This window comes from Carassius auratus, chromosome 23, assembly GCF_003368295.1.
Source record: "Carassius auratus strain Wakin chromosome 23, ASM336829v1, whole genome shotgun sequence".
Lineage (NCBI taxonomy): Eukaryota > Metazoa > Chordata > Actinopteri > Cypriniformes > Cyprinidae > Carassius > Carassius auratus.
The window spans coordinates 999735-1016090 of record NC_039265.1 but is presented as its reverse complement, the minus strand read 5'-3'; the positions used below and the strand labels follow the sequence as shown (position 1 = coordinate 1016090).

Genomic DNA, 16356 nt, shown 5'->3' with positions numbered 1-16356 from the left:
CGATGGTTGTTGTGAGGAGTGCATGGTGAAATAATTATTAATTTTCAGAAATTTTTAATTGTAATATTGTAATTGAACTTTGATCGTAGTCCGTACCAGGGCTTTTAAACATAAAAGTAATGATGGAAATGTAGTTTTTGTAATCCAGACTTATAAAATAAACTTTTTTTAAGTGTTGCCGACCAGTGTTTTTTTTTTATTATTATTTTATTTTTAATAATTTTCAGAATCTAATAAATTAAACATTTTGAGCACGATATATGCTTGATATGCATTTATAAATCTGCACATATCTTCTTCTGGCAAAACTCTCCACACGTGCACGCGCTTTCCCTCACCCCTCCCAGATGACGGAGGCGCGCCGTAGACTTGTTTCGCCTCAACTCAAGATGGCAACTGGAGCAGATCACGGCTTGAAAAAAATTGTTTGGCAAAGTAAGTGCATTGAGTAATCAGGTGATTTTTCCACAGACCTCTTACATACATCGTTATTTATAAGAGTTCAGCTCAGTGGAAGAGCTGTCAGAAGTTTAAAGAGATGGGGTTATGCTGAGAGAGTTTCAGTCGTTTAATGAAGTTGTTTAGGCGTTGTTTTGGTGCCAGAGTGGAGACAAGCTGCAATATGGATTGGGTTCCGTTTTATTTTTTGCGCTATGTTTGCCTCAGTAAATTTCTCGCGTGTGTCATTGAGTCCGTTAGCTGCTGTGCTAACGTTAGCCAGTCCAGTCCTGCTCCGGGGGTTTCCGTTTGTAACGGGGAAAGGGTCAGTAGCTGCGGGGTGTCCTGACATTTTATCCTACCCTGTCAGATTTTCCTACGCGGGTTTACTGCGCACGCGCACATCAATATCGCGTCCATTGTCTCATGCTAAACAACGATATTTAATGTATCTGCATTACTGTAAGGGTAGGTTTAGGGCTGGGGTAGTTGTAGACTTTAATAAAAACGCAATCTAATTGGTAGAAAATAATATTTATTGTTGGTTTCCTGTAACTGTATCCCTTTTAGCTACAACCGCAATATAACACATAATTACTGTATTTGCAGTACTGTTAGGGTATGATTAGGGTTGTGGTAGGTGTAGATGTTAATAAACCATAACTTTACAGTAGAATTTTTGTTGTGGAATTGTACTACCCACTGTTTTGGTGGGAGGTAGGAAAATCTGACAGCGTAGGACAAATCGACAGAACACGGGGTTCTGTAAACTCTCATTTTTGGAGACGTTATAATGGAACTTTAGTTCTCACGCGCGCGTGTTCCATTCTGTGAACTTTAATGACTTCCGGTCGGCAGAGTTATGGACTGACAATCTGGCATTTATGTTCACAACACTTGATGACAACTGGCCATAACAACACACACACACACACACACACACACACAAAGTAATTTTTCAACGTTTAAGATATGGATTCAAACGTAATTATAAGCTGATGATAATGTTGTATATGTGTCTGTTTTTTTAAAAAAGTATTATAAATGGTTATATGCACTTGCACATATCTATACTCCTACTGCAGTGATTCTAGGGGGGCCTCAGCAAATTCCCAACACTGTGATATGGCTCAAATCATTTTAAATGTCTATTTTATTTATATATGACTTCCATATAACTCAGAATAGGGGACATCCACAGTTCCAGATCTACATAAAATAAAAAAATAGTATTTTACACACATGCTTATTTATAATATTTCAAAGTGGTTTTATGTATTTATTTATTTACATGTCTGTGCACTCTTCAAGCAGAACAAACTCTAAACCGAAACTAAGCTTCTTTTAACTAAAGCTTCTTATATTTTTTGGGGGGGATTTTCAGTTTCCTGTTGCATCAGCAAAACTGATTCATTGGCACAACTAACAGATCCCTTTATTCGTCATCACAGGAATCAAGGACACCCTCATTGCCGACTGCAGAAAGTCAGAAGTATGGAAGGTCAGTTTGAATGTTTTCTGTGTAAATGTTGCACATCTGTGGCACTGAGGGCTGATTGGACTCCCTCTGTTTACTAAACACAGGCTGAGAAGGTCACCGTCACCACATTCACTTTACTATATACTAATCAAACCATACTATCCCTGCTAATACTTTATGGTATTTTTTTTTCATTTATTTTGACAAATTCATTAGAAAGAACCGGTTCGTAAGAACTCACAAATCAGACTCCACATCTCACACTGTTACACTGTACTTACACAGTTAATTAATTTAATATTATTAATTACCAACGTGTACTTATTATAGGGTTAGTGTCAGGGTTTGGTTTAGGGTTGATTGTTTGTAGTTATGCATCAATGTCCTTAAAAACATGATACTGACGTAACCATTACACTGATTGACCCTTTGGCCATTTGTTATAATGAAGGCTATTTTAATCTGAAAAGAAAAGTGTAATTGTAATTGAAAGCAGTAGATGATTCACATACAATACAATGACTGTTTCACATGTCAAACATGTCCTCGCAGATCCTCATTCTGGACCAGTTCACCACGCGCCTCCTCTCCTCCTGCTGCAAAATGTCCGACCTCATGTCGGAGGGCATCACAAGTACGTAATAGTTCTGTTGTGTATCATGTGCGCCAGACAGAAGTCCAGCCGTCTGCTGATTCAGTGTTTGAACTTCATTCTGTTGCGAGAGTCGGACGCTCTTCCTTTCCCTTTGTTTTCCAGAAGGGAAGCTTTCGGTTTCCTCCACATCGAGCAAAAGAATAGACATGTGCTGGACGGGGGGTTATTGTCATAACGTGTTACTCTCTCGTTCACAGTTGTGGAGGACCTGCACAAAAACAGAGAGCCAGTTCTAGAGATGAAGGCCATCTATTTCATGAGACCCACTGCTGAGGTCAGAGCTCAGCTGACACAAATAGTAATGTCACGTACTTGACTGTGCTGATCTGTGAGTGACCGGATGCTTTATATCTGCAGTGTATCGATGCATTTATCAATGACTTCAAAACGAAACCCAAATACAAAGCTGCCTATGTCTTCTTCACCGACTGTGAGTTCACAGATACGAGTATCTCAAAATTGTGTTAGTGCTGTCAAACGATGAATCGCAGTTAATCACATCTGAAATAAAAGGTTTGATTACATAATGTGTGTGTGTGAACTGTATATAAATACACCCACATACAGTATATATTTACATGTATTTATATTCCTGTAATTTACATGAAATGTATATATTTCTAAACATATTTTTATTAAATATATACATGCATGTGTATTTATATATTTATATACAGTACATACACATATTATGTAAACGAAAGCATTTCTTTTGGATGCGATTAATCGTTTGACAGCACAGTGTTATTTTCAGCAAGAGTGATGTTTTTATTACTTTTCTATCTAAATGTCAACAGACTGTCCTGATGATCTCTTCGACAAGATGAAGAAGAACTGTGCCAAGCACATTCGGGTGTGTAAAGAGATCAACATCTCGTTTCTCCCTCTGGAAGCACAGGTGAGTGTGTCTGGAGATTCATTAGCCTGTAATGGCTGAGAGCTGTGTTGTTCATGACTGTGTGTGTGTGTGTGTTGTATGGGTGAGCTGTGCAGGTGTTCAGCTGTGATAACGCAGAGGCCTTCAAGAGCATCTACTCTCCGAACAGTCAGGACCGCGATCAGACGCTGGAGATGATAGCGGATCAGATCGTAACGCTCTGTGCCGCGCTGGACGAGTATCCTGGAGTCAGATTCAAGAAGTACAGTGCTCGGACTACACCTGGTGCTCGAATGGATGTTAAATCTACCTTCCTGTAATGAATTTTCTGTTCCATGTAGGGATCCGAATCTTAACTATGGAAAGAAGTTGGCTGAACTTGTGGATAATAAACTGGCACGACATTATGAGTTAGATGAGAATTCAAAGAAAAAGGTGAGCATTACAGTGTAACTGATTGATATATGGTTAGATTAGAGCTAGGGATAGATGATATGGGCTTAAACGTATATCACCATAATTTCTGGTATTTATTGTGTTAGTTATATCAGTGAATGTAATTCGGGGAATCTTATGCGTTCATATACACTTGAAATTCCATGAACATTTTTGAGGATTGATGACAATCGGTTCTGAAACAGATTCATTGGAAAAGATTGAACTGATTCAGGAAAATAACTGGTGACTGTATAAGCCCAAGTTTTGTAGGAAAGCCCTGGTAGTATTGGTGAATATGATCGCGTTCTCCCTGAAGCTTGCTCTGTAGTCTGTGAAGTTTGTAATCTTGCTCTTTATCTGATAAGGGATATTTCTGCTTGCACAAACTGCCTCATCAGTACTTTCTCTTCACATTCAGGATAAAACGCCGGCTCAGCTTCTGATCGTCGATCGTGCGCTGGACCCTGTTAGCCCTATTCTTCACGAGCTCACCTACCAGGCCATGGCTTATGATCTCATACCGATAAAGGACAACATCTATGAGTATGACACCGCACCCTTGATTTCTATTTACTTTAACAGGAATCCTTGCTCTTATTCTAATTCTCCTGTGTGTTTGTGTTTTTCTGTGCGTCTTCTCTCAGGTATAAGTTAAAGGATGGCTGTAAGAAAGAAGCTTTACTGAATGAAGAGGATGAATTATGGGTCAAGCTGCGTCACATGCACATTGCTGAGGTCACTGGGTGAGTTCATTCTCCACCGTCTGACACGCGGTCACTGGGAGGAGTGAGCAGTTTGGTTTCGTTTATGTTGGGCTGTTGTAGCCTAAATGTTTGTGTGTAATACATTTAATGTTGAATCAAATAAAATATTTTTTCGAAAGCTGTTTTTAATTAATACATTCTCATTTTTATTATTATTTATATTAATAAATAAATAAATAATAATAATTCACCCTGACCCCAGACTCCTTCCTCCTCCTTGGAGCTTATTGCAGTACATTATGGGATTGCTTTAGCCACAAAAGATAAATGCATTGTAGCTTTGGTATTTATGGGGGTTATGCACAACAATCCCCTGCAAAACAAGCAGATGTGATGTCAGACACAAAACCTATTACTGTCATAAATATACTTGTTAATGTAACCAGCACTATTGTATTTATTTATTCCAAAGGCAAATCCCCAAACTAGTGAAGGAAATCTCTGCCAGCAGAGGTGAGAGGAAACAGGCCGATGAGAAGGTACAGTGTATTTGTACTATGAATTATTCCTCCAAACAATAAGAGTAGTGTCCAGCTGCAGATTCCCTCATGTGAGTATGTCATAGATGCCCGTGTCATTGGCAGATCTCAATCGGAGGCCTATCACAGCTCATGAAGAAGATGCCAGGCTTCCGCAAGCAGATGACTCAGGTACTCATGTCTCTCACGTGATGGCTGTGACTGTGAAGATCACATTCATACTGCATAAACGTTCAGCAGCGGTGGTGGAGGCTGCCTAATACTCTCTCTTAGAGTTTAATGTTCCCATTTCTCTCCCTCAGAAAACTGTCCACTTAAGTTTAGCTGAGGATCTGATGAATCATTACCAGAAGAATGTGGAAAAACTCTGCAAAGCCGAACAGGTAAAGCGTAATGATGCCTTGAGTGAAAGTCTAAGACTATTTTTTTTCAGCCCTGCTCCCACAAGGTTATATTCTGCACCTACCCGCTCCTGCTATATATTCACTTTATTCACTCGCTCTCCACTTAGAATAATTTTCTTCAACGATGCAAAAGTTCCCGATAAATTTAGATCTCGTTTCCAGAGTCTCACATTTAAATTTCCGCTGCTGAAAGAAAGATAGGCTAACAAATAAAAGTGTAGTCTGCACAAACTTGTTGTTTTATTCGTCTTGTCTAAAGTCTTGATTTTATTGACTTTGACTTTAATTTATATGAATTATCTTAAGACACAAACATTGTTTAATATTGTATGCAACACAGTGGGATAAAAAAAAAAAGTGTCAGAGAAGATGAAAATGTTAAAAATCAGAAATTGTATTTCTTATTTTTATTGTCTTGTCAGGATACAATTCGTTTAACCTTTTCAACACAATAGGAGAAAGTGTTGCAGAGAGAAAAAAATGTAGGTTGTACAAAAATAGCCTATTAGCTATTTTTATCCGTCTTGTCAAAATACTAAATTCCTTTGAAATTTTTAACTCCGCAGGAAAAGTGTTGCAGTGAAAAATAAATGCAACATATTTCATTTAAAATTATAGGCTAAGAAAAATATAAACAAAACCGAGTTGAACATCCTTCAAGGACAGGACATGTTGCTCTATCCTTATTCTGCTCTGTCACTCATCGACAACTTATAATATATGTATATGTAAATATACGCAGTGCAAAAAATCTGGTTGGGTCCCGCAGGAGAGCCATGGGAATGCAGACCTCTAGTGTGTCTCACATGGTCTTTTTGTGCTTTGCTTGTAGGATCTGGCTGTGGGTGCAGATGCTGAAGGACAGAAGGTCAAGGACCCCATGAGGACGTTACTTCCTGTGCTGTTGCACCCACATGACACCACTGATAAGATCCGGGCCGTTCTTCTCTACATCTTCAGTCTGAACGGTGGGCATTATTCTGTTCTTGACATGTAGTGATTGGGAAACTGTCAAGCTTAGTACACTGCCTTTCAAATGTTTGGGATCAGTAAAATCCACAAGGCAGGATTCGAACTCGGGACACCCGAAAGCTCAACTGTGACATGTGTGACCCTGTACCACAAAACCAGTCAATTTGAAATTAAGATTTATACATCATCTGAAGGATGAATAAATAAGCTTTCAATTGATCTATGGTTTTTCAGGATAGTACAATATTTGGCTGAGATCCACCTATTTGAAAATAGAAAAAGATTACGGAAGTATTGAGAAAATTGCCTTTAAAGTTGTTCAAATTAAGTTCTCAGCATTGAGATTTTACTAATCAAAAATTTGGTTTAGATTAATTTATTGTAAGAAATTTACAAAATATCTTTACTTAATATCCTAATGATTTTTGGCATAAAAGAAAAATCATGAAAATAGCTAAAATAATAGCTAAAACCACTAAAAATAGCTGGTCAGATGATCTCAGGGGACTAACAGAGGAATAGTGGTTCAGTACCTCCAGATATGTTGGTGCCAACCAATTCAGAGATTTAAAAACACACACTAAAATGTTATGTTCAATTCGGAGATGGACCGGCAACGATTTAAGAGGAGAAAAGATAGGGTTAATATGATTACACTTTCGAGTGCTGGTCAGCAATTTTGCTGCTGCATTTTGAACTGGCTGTAGACATGCCTGGGCTTTCTGGCCAACTCCCATACAGAGAGAATTACAATAGTCTAAGCATGAAAAAATAAAGGTCTTTTCAAGAGAGAAAAGGCTATGTCTTTGCTAGAAGTCTCAAATTAAAAAAAAGCAAGATTTTACCACAAAATGTAATTTCTTGGCAAATTTGAATTCTGAGTCAAAAAGTACATTTTTCACCACTGCTTTATTATATTTAGCCACGGAGCTAAGAATATAATTGATAGTAGATTGATTTCTAAATGGGCCCCCCCAAAAAACGTAATCTCCATTATATTTTTATAAAATTGTAAAAGTTTAAAAGCTCATACCAGACCCATTGTCTTTTTGAAGTGGCAGAAAAATCTGCATATCATCGGCATAAACATTTAATGAAACTCCATGTTTCCTAAGTATAGTTCCTAAAAGGAGAAGGTACAGTGACAACAGAAGGGGGGCAACAATAGATCCTTGAGGGACTACACGCTAGTGGAGCTGATGCTGACATACATTCACCCAATTTTACAGTGAAACTTATATCTGCTAGATATGACTTAAACCATTTAAGAGCTATTCCAACATGGTTTTCCAGTCGAGAAACCAAAATATTATGATCAACGGTGTCGAAGGATGCACTCTGGTCCAATAACATTAAGGATCTACAAGGTCCCAAGATCAGCATTTAATAGTATATTATTTTAAACCCTTAAAAGGGTTGATTCTGTGCTATGTTTTGCCCTAAACCCAGATTGAAAAAAACTTCAAAAATGTTATTATTTTCTTAAAAATTATTGTATTTGAATAAAAACTACCTTCTCCAGCTTCTCCAGAATCTCAGAAAGAACAGGCTGTTTTGAGAGTCGTCTAACATTCGTCTATTTTTATTAAATAAATATAACCTTGATGAGCAGGAGAGACTCCATTAAAAAAAAACATTTAAAATATTACTCATCGCAAACTTTTGAATGGCAGTGTGTTTTCCTGCTGGGTGAGTGCAGCTGAATGTGTGTTTGTGTGTGATGAACAGGTACGACAGCAGAGAACCTGAATAAACTGATTCAGCATGTGAAAATTGAGGATGAGAAAGGGTATATTCTGAACTGGGAACATCTGGGAGTTCCCATTCTATCCACGGTGAGCCTGCGGATGCTTTCGGTCTCCTCTGGCACTCCTTCTTTTCCTACTGATATTGCATAATTCACTCATACTGGTGACTTATTATTTGGTTCTGGTGCGTTTTAAATTACAGTTTTGTAGTTTGAAATGTATTTGGCATCCATACCAACATTTCCTGACACTCAATGGCATTTTCTAAACCACAGTAAAGGATAAATTTACTATTTATTTAAGAGTATCAAGTTTTGACATTTCTGATTAGATGTGTGAAATACAAATGCTGTTTAACAGGGACTTTACCTCCATCTCTCTTCATAACAGCCGAGCATGTTCTCTTTTCGTAAACAATCTCGGAGAGACCGGTCAGATGAGGAGACTTACAAAGTGTCTCGCTGGACACCTATCATTAAAGATATAATGGAGGTGAGTGACACTTAATCCTAAACGTCAGTTACCAAACTGTGTCTAAAGCACTGTTAGACAAACATGTAGAGCTCAGCAATTAATTTTTTTTTTTTTTTTTTTTTTTTTTTTTTTTTTTTCATATCTGAGTGGTTTGTTTGTTTGTTTAAAATGTAATTGATTTCTATGGTGCAAAGCTGAATTTTCAGCATTAAAAAAAAGACCTTACTGAGCCCAAAACCTTGTGAATGGTTGTGTGTGTGCGTGTGCTCTTGTTCTTGTGACATATCAGGACACAACTCTGTATAATGACATGGGTATGACACAGGTATTACAAGGAGAGGGTGACTTATGAGGACGTAACCCATGTCCCCATTTTTCAAAACACTTATAAATCATACAGAATGAGTTTTTTTGAGAAAGTAAAACTGCACAAAGTTTCCTGTGAGGGTCAGGGTTAGTTGTAGGGTTGGTGTAGGGCCATAGAATATACAGTTTGTACAGAATAAAAACCATTACGCCTATGGGATGAACCCACTTTTCACGAAAACAAATGTGTAAAAGTGTATAAGTAGTTGGATAGGCAATACTACAGGTGCTGGTCATACAATTAGAATATCATCAAAAACTTGATTTATTTCATAATTCCATTCAAAAAGTGAAACTTATATTACGTATATTATATTCATTCTTTACACACAGACTATTATATTTATTATATTTCTTTTAATTTTGATGATTATAACTGACAACTAAGGAAAATCCCAAATTCAGTATATCAGAAAATTAGAATATAACTTAAGACCAATACAAAGAAAGGATTTTTAGAAATCTTGGCCAACTGAAAAGTAAGAACATGAAAAGTATGAGCATGTACAGTACTCAATACTTAGTTGTGTCTCCTTCTGTCTGAATTACTGCAGCAATGCGGCGTGGCATGGAGTCCATCAGTCTGTGGCACTGCTCAGGTGTTATGAGAGCACAGGTGTCTCTGATAGTGGCCTTCAGCTCTTCTGCATTCTTGGGTCTGGCTTATCGTATCTTCCTCTTCACAATACCCCATAGATTGTCTATGGAGTTAAGGTCAGGTGAGTTTGCTGGCCAATTAAGAACAGGGACACCATGGTCCTTAAACCAGGTACTGGTAGCTTTGGCACTGTGTGCAGGTGCCAAGTCCTGCTGCAAAATGAAATCTGCTTCTCCATAAAGTTTATCAGCAGCAGGAAGCATGAAGTGCTCTAAAACTTCCTTTGACCTCAGAAAACACAGTGGACCAACACCAGCAGATGACATGGCTCCCCAAACCATCACTGACGGTGGAAACTTTACACTGGACCTCAAGCAAAGTGGATTGTGTGCCTCTCTTCTCTTCCTCCAGACTCTGGGACCCTGATATCCAAAGGAAATGCAAAATTTACTTTCATCAGAGAACATAACTTTAGATCACTCAGCAAGAGTCCAGTCCTTTTTGAAGCGAAACACTTCTGACGCTGTCTGTTCAAGAGTAGCTTGACACAAGGAATGTGAAGCTGAAACCCATGTCTTGCATACGTCTGTGTGTAGTGGTTCTTGAAGCACTGACTCCAGCTGCAGTCCACTCTTTGTGAATCTCCCCCACATTTTTGAATCAGTTTTGTTTCACAATCCTCTCCAGGGTGAGGTTATCCCTATTGCTTGTACACTTTTTTTCTACCACATCTTTTGCTTCCCTTCACCTCTCTATTAATGTGCTTGGACCAGTGATGGAGTACTCGAGTCATGGACTCAGACTCGAGTCCGACTCGAGTAACTATTCTTTGGACTCGAGTCTGACTCGAGACTCCATTCTATGGACTATTGTTTCCTCAAAAAAAAAAAAAAAAAAAATCCAATACGGGACTCGAGACTCGAACTCTTCTTTGGTGACTCGGACTCGGACTCGAACACTGAGACTCGAGACTCGACTCGGACTCGACAGTTGGTGACTCGACTACAACACTGGCTTGGACACAGAGCTCTGTGAACAGTCAGCCTCTTTTGCAATGACCTTTTGTGTCTTGTCCTCCTTGTGCAAGCTGTCAATGGTCGTCTTTTGGGCAACTGTCAAGTCTCCCCCATGATTGTGTAGCCGACAGAACTAGACTGAGAGACATTTAAAGGCTTTGTAGGTGTTTTGAGTTAATTAACTGATTAGTGTGTCGCACCAGGGGTCTTCAATATTGAATCTTTACACAATATTCACATTTTCTCAGATATTGAATTTGGGATTTTCTCTCAGTTGTCAGTTATAAACATCACAATTAAAAGAAATAAACATTTGAAATATCAGTCTGTGTGTAATGAATTATTATAATATACAAGTTTCACTTTTTGAATGAAATTAGTGAAATCAACATCTTGATGATATTCTAATTAAATGACCAGCACCTGTAGACTGACTCTTGGGCATTTATTGAGTGAAGAAGCACCAAAGTTTCAATACTGTAGCACCAACTTGTCTAAAAACCATGGGTTCTGACTAATAGATCAAATGTCGTGCTTCCAGAAATCATAAAAAGACAATGTCTTATTTTCTTGTCCGCTATATACAGTATTGTTCAAAATAATAGCAGTACAATGTGACTAACCAGAATAATCAAGGTTTTTCGTATATTTTTTTATTGCTACGTGGCAAACAAGTTACCAGTAGGTTCAGTAGATTCTCAGAAAACAAATGAGACCCAGCATTCATGATATGCACGCTCTTAAGGCTGTGCAATTGGGCAATTAGTTGAATTAGTTGAAAGGGGTGTGTTCAAAAAAATAGCAGTGTGGCATTCAATCACTGAGGTCATCAATTTTGTGAAGAAACAGGTGTGAATCAGGTGGCCCCTATTTAAGGATGAAGCCAACACTTGTTGAACATGCATTTGAAAGCTGAGGAAAATGGGTCGTTCAAGACATTGTTCAGAAGAACAGCGTACTTTGATTAAAAAGTTGATTAGAGAGGGGAAAACCTATAAAGAGGTGCAAAAAATGATAGGCTGTTCAGCTAAAATGATCTCCAATGCCTTAAAATGGAGAGCAAAACCAGAGAGACGTGGAAGAAAACGGAAGACAACCATCAAAATGGATAGAAGAATAACCAGAATGGCAAAGGCTCAGCCAATGATCACCTCCAGGATGATCAAAGACAGTCTGGAGTTACCTGTAAGTACTGTGACAGTTAGAAGACGTCTGTGTGAAGCTAATCTATTTTCAAGAATCCCCCGCAAAGTCCCTCTGTTAAAAAAAAGGCATGTGCAGAAGAGGTTACAATTTGCCAAAGAACACATCAACTGGCCTAAAGAGAAATGGAGGAACATTTTGTGGACTGATGAGAGTAAAATTGTTCTTTTTGGGTCCAAGGGCCACAGGCAGTTTGTGAGACGACCCCCAAACTCTGAATTCAAGCCACAGTACACAGTGAAGACAGTGAAGCATGGAGGTGCAAGCATCATGATATGGGCATGTTTCTCCTACTATGGTGTTGGGCCTATTTATCACATACCAGGGATCATGGATCAGTTTGCATATGTTAAAATACTTGAAGAGGTCATGTTGCCCTATGCTGAAGAGGACATGCCCTTGAAATGGTTGTTTCAACAAGACAATGACCCAAAACACACTAGTAAACGGGCAAAGTCTTGGTTCCAAACCAACAAAATTAATGTTATGGAGTGGCCAGACCAATCTCCAGACCTTAATCCAATTGAGAACTTGTGGGGTGATATCAAAAATGCTGTTTCTGAAGCAAAACCAAGAAATGTGAATGAATTGTGGAATGTTGTTAAAGAATCATGGAGTGGAATAACAGCTGAGAGGTGCCACAAGTTGGTTGACTCCATGCCACACAGATGTCAAGCAGTTTTAAAAAACTGTGGTCATACAACTAAATATTAGTTTAGTGATTCACAGGATTGCTAAATCCCAGAAAAAAAAAATGTTTGTACAAAATAGTTTTGAGTTTGTACAGTCAAAGGTAGACACTGCTATTTTTTTGAACACTCCCCTTTCAACTAATTGCCCAATTGCACAGCCTTAAGAGCGTGCATATCATGAATGCTGGGTCTTGTTTGTTTTCTGACAATCTACTGAACCTACTGGTAACTTGTTTGCCACGTAGCAATAAAAAATATACTAAAAACCTTGATTATTCTGGTTAGTCACATTGTACTGCTATTATTTTGAACAATACTGTATAGCACTGGTAAAAGCCATTGGGTTAGACACTCATGTGTTGATTTCCAGGGGGTAGCTTCTTCTTCCAGTGAAAAGAAACATTCAATTGCACAAATTCGGTCAGGCAGTTCACAGCAGTCACCAGAGAACAGTATTAATATGAGTTTCTTTTGTACACTTGTGTAGCATTCGTTTTTATTCCATAAACTTCTATAATGCCCCTTATTTAACTGTAGACTGTTTTTGTTACTGTATCTTTGTCTTCTATATGTAAATGACTTTGTATCCCTGCATAAGGCAGATCAAGTTGCTGAATACTTAAAATATATTACACGTTGGTCATATGTAAACGAGCTCATAGTTGTGATGTGATATAACTGTGAAATGATAATCCTCTCATTATTTACTCATCCTCATGTCGCACCAAATCTCTACGGCTTGCTTCTGTGAAACACAAATGAAGATATTTGAAATATGAGAGATTTCTGTCCCTCCATTGAAAATCCATTCTACCGTCTTTAAGTTTCAAATAGCATATAAGGACATGGCAAAATGAACTTGCATGAATCGAGTGGTTTAAACCAAATCTTCTGAGGAGACACGATGACTTTGAATGGATTTAAACACATATTATGTTTTAGTCATTAGTTAGAAGAGCCAATAAAGATGAGTGTCATGTTCCATACTGATAAATCAGCTTGTCAGTTAAACCTCTCTCTCTGCGCGCGTGTGTGTGTGTGTGTGTGTGTGTGTGAATGGCAGGATGTGGTGGAGAACAAGCTGGAGGTCAAGGAATGGCCGTATCAGTCTGAATGTCCGTCTGTGTGGAACGGCTCGCGTGCTGTAAGGTAGGGCAGGAGAGACTGATTCACACAAATCACTCACACTTCACAAGTGTCTTGCATAACAAATTAATAACTTTAATTTCCTTTAAGAGACACCCTTAAATAAATATTGTACATTCAGTAAACAACAGCTGTGGCATACGTTCTTGTCAGCTCATCCATCAGTTTGAACTGTAAATGCCCAATGTTTCATCATAACTGTTGAGTGTCTCTCTCTTCATTCCTCTGGCTGTCAGGGTGGTGAGGTAAGACGAGAGCGAAGATCAGCCCTTTGGGGGTTTTCTGTGTGCACATACAGCATTAAGTTTAATTTCTTCATTTTAATAACATGGGCCTACCTAAGGTTTAAAGCCTGCTCATTTCCTGCTGATTATCATGATGTGATAGATCATACTGTACCGTTCAAAGGTTTGGGTCGGAAAGATTGATTTATTGGTTGATTGAAAGAAATTAATAATGTTAATCTGAGCTTTTATTCAAATTGATCAAAAATGACAGATTAATATAATATTTTTCAGATGCAGAGATTAATTGCTAAGCAGTTTTCTTTGTTCTTTTTTTATTATGGATTTTAAAAAGATTACAAATATTGGTATTCAAATATTTCTATTCGTTATAAAAATTCTGTATTTATATTTTATATTATATATTATTTTATATTGTATATTTAATATAATATAATTAAATATATGAGCAAAAGAGACCTCTTTTATAAACGTATGATCCCAAACGTGTGAACAGGTGTGTGTGTGTGTGTGTGTGTGTGTGTGTCTGAAGCCCCCTGTGGTTGAGTGTGTCCTCTCATGACGGGGTCTGTCTCTCTCTCAGTAGTGTGTGTGTGTGTGTGTGTGTGTGTTTGTGTGTGTTTGTGTGTGTTTGTGTGTGTGTGTGTGTGTGTGTGTGTGTGTGTGAAGTGTTGTCTGAAGCCCCCTGTGGTTGAGTGTGTCCTCTCATGACGGGGTCTGTCTCTCTCTCAGTTGTGTGTGTGTGTGTGTGTGTGTGTGTGTGTGAAGTGTTGTCTGAAGCCCCCTGTGGTTGAGTGTGTCCTCTCATGACGGGGTCTGTCTCTCTCTCAGTAGTGTGTGTGTGTGTGTGTGTGTGTGTGTGTGTAGTGTTGTCTGAAGCCCCCTGTGGTTGAGTGTGTCCTCTCATGACGGGGTCTGTCTCTCTCTCAGTGCGCGGCAGAAGCACAAGGGCAGTTCTCCGGATGATCTCCGGAGCGGCACGCGGCTCATCCTCTTTGTTCTGGGCGGGGTCACTTACTCAGAGATGCGCTGTGCTTATGAAGTCACGCATGCTAATAAATCCTGTGAAGTCATCATTGGTAAGAGTCCATACAAGTGCTCGTGGTTCTCTAATACGTCCTGTGGTTTGCAATGGTTTAAATAAAGTATTTTCTGTCGTCTGTAGGCTCGACGCACATCCTGACTCCACGCAGTCTGCTGGAGGACATTTATAACCTGGGCAAACAACCCATGGAAAGATTCACCATCGAGGAGGGCAAACCCTGACGTCGCTCCTCTCAGGACTGAAGGGAACCAATCTCAACTGCTCTCATCACCTCATACAGCATTATTTCTCATGCACTTAAAAGATTATCACATGAAACTAACAAACCAATGGCTCTACATGAAACATTTTGAGGTCATTTCATTTCTAAAAGTTTAATTTCTCTCAGTTGTGCTCAATTTACTCTATACACACACACACACACACACACATATATATATATAAAACATTAACTCTTCACAACTAGCTGCAACTTTGTTGAGGTATTTAGGCTTCTTCTCTATATTGTTAAACAGAGCTTTATAAAATATCTAAAGTTAAAACATTATATAGTAGTATTCATCATGATTAAGGACTTGCTTGACACCCAGTTAGTTTAATAACCCTTCAATACTAAAGCTAAAAACAGATCAGCTCGTAACCAGAGCCTTACAGACTGGTGCCTTTATGAATCAGTGATGACTTTTTGTGTTTATATCTCACACTGATGGTAGTTACTTCTAAACTCCTCCTGACTGTCAGTTTGAGAAGATGTTTTAATGTTGGCCGGTTTGTTTCTGAATTAGGTTGAATTGTACATATGTATTGTTTGCTTTTGTGCTGCTCCAGAGTTTTGCTTGTATAAAACTTTTAACTCATGAATGAAAAATGAGGGGTTTAACAGATTTAATATTTTATATTGAACAACTGACATAACTTTAATGACGTGGTTCAGTTCTTAATTGCTTCGTAATATTTGTGCAATGTTTATAATATGGTCTGTCTAATGTCAATTGTACTTATAAAAATATATTGTATCTATCTGTAGTTTCGTGGATTCTGTTCTACAAGTTTCTGAAGAAAATACAAGAGAGGATTTTTAGGCCGTTTCTTGACGTCCAGTGAGCTTTTTCAGGCATTTAGCTATTGAGAATTATTGCACTATTATTCTGTCGCGCTTTTTATTTAAATTGAAATAGAAGAGATAATAGAAGTATCATATGAATAGATATGTCAGAGGAGGGCGCTGGTGAGCGTCAGGTTGATGATGTGTTTTTGTTTGTAGTACAGCTTGCATCTATCATAAGCAGGGTTGCATATTTTTTTGAAGCACCCCA

At 38.3% G+C, this 16356-nt stretch overlaps 1 protein-coding gene across 1 annotated transcript; it reads left to right on the top strand.

The window, feature by feature from the left end:
* The first annotated feature begins 326 nt into the window (after window positions 1-326).
* On the top strand, window positions 327-16065 carry stxbp3 (syntaxin binding protein 3). Its single transcript, XM_026199158.1, has 19 exons — window positions 327-435; window positions 1890-1939; window positions 2471-2552; window positions 2771-2847; window positions 2931-3003; window positions 3371-3471; window positions 3567-3712; window positions 3792-3885; window positions 4307-4431; window positions 4533-4631; window positions 5065-5131; window positions 5237-5302; window positions 5434-5514; window positions 6368-6503; window positions 8236-8342; window positions 8646-8747; window positions 13668-13753; window positions 14926-15074; window positions 15161-16065. Exons 1-19 carry the CDS (start codon window positions 348-350, stop codon window positions 15259-15261), a joined length of 1830 nt encoding a protein of 609 aa, XP_026054943.1. The 5' UTR covers window positions 327-347; the 3' UTR covers window positions 15262-16065.
* The last annotated feature ends 291 nt before the right edge of the window (window positions 16066-16356 follow it).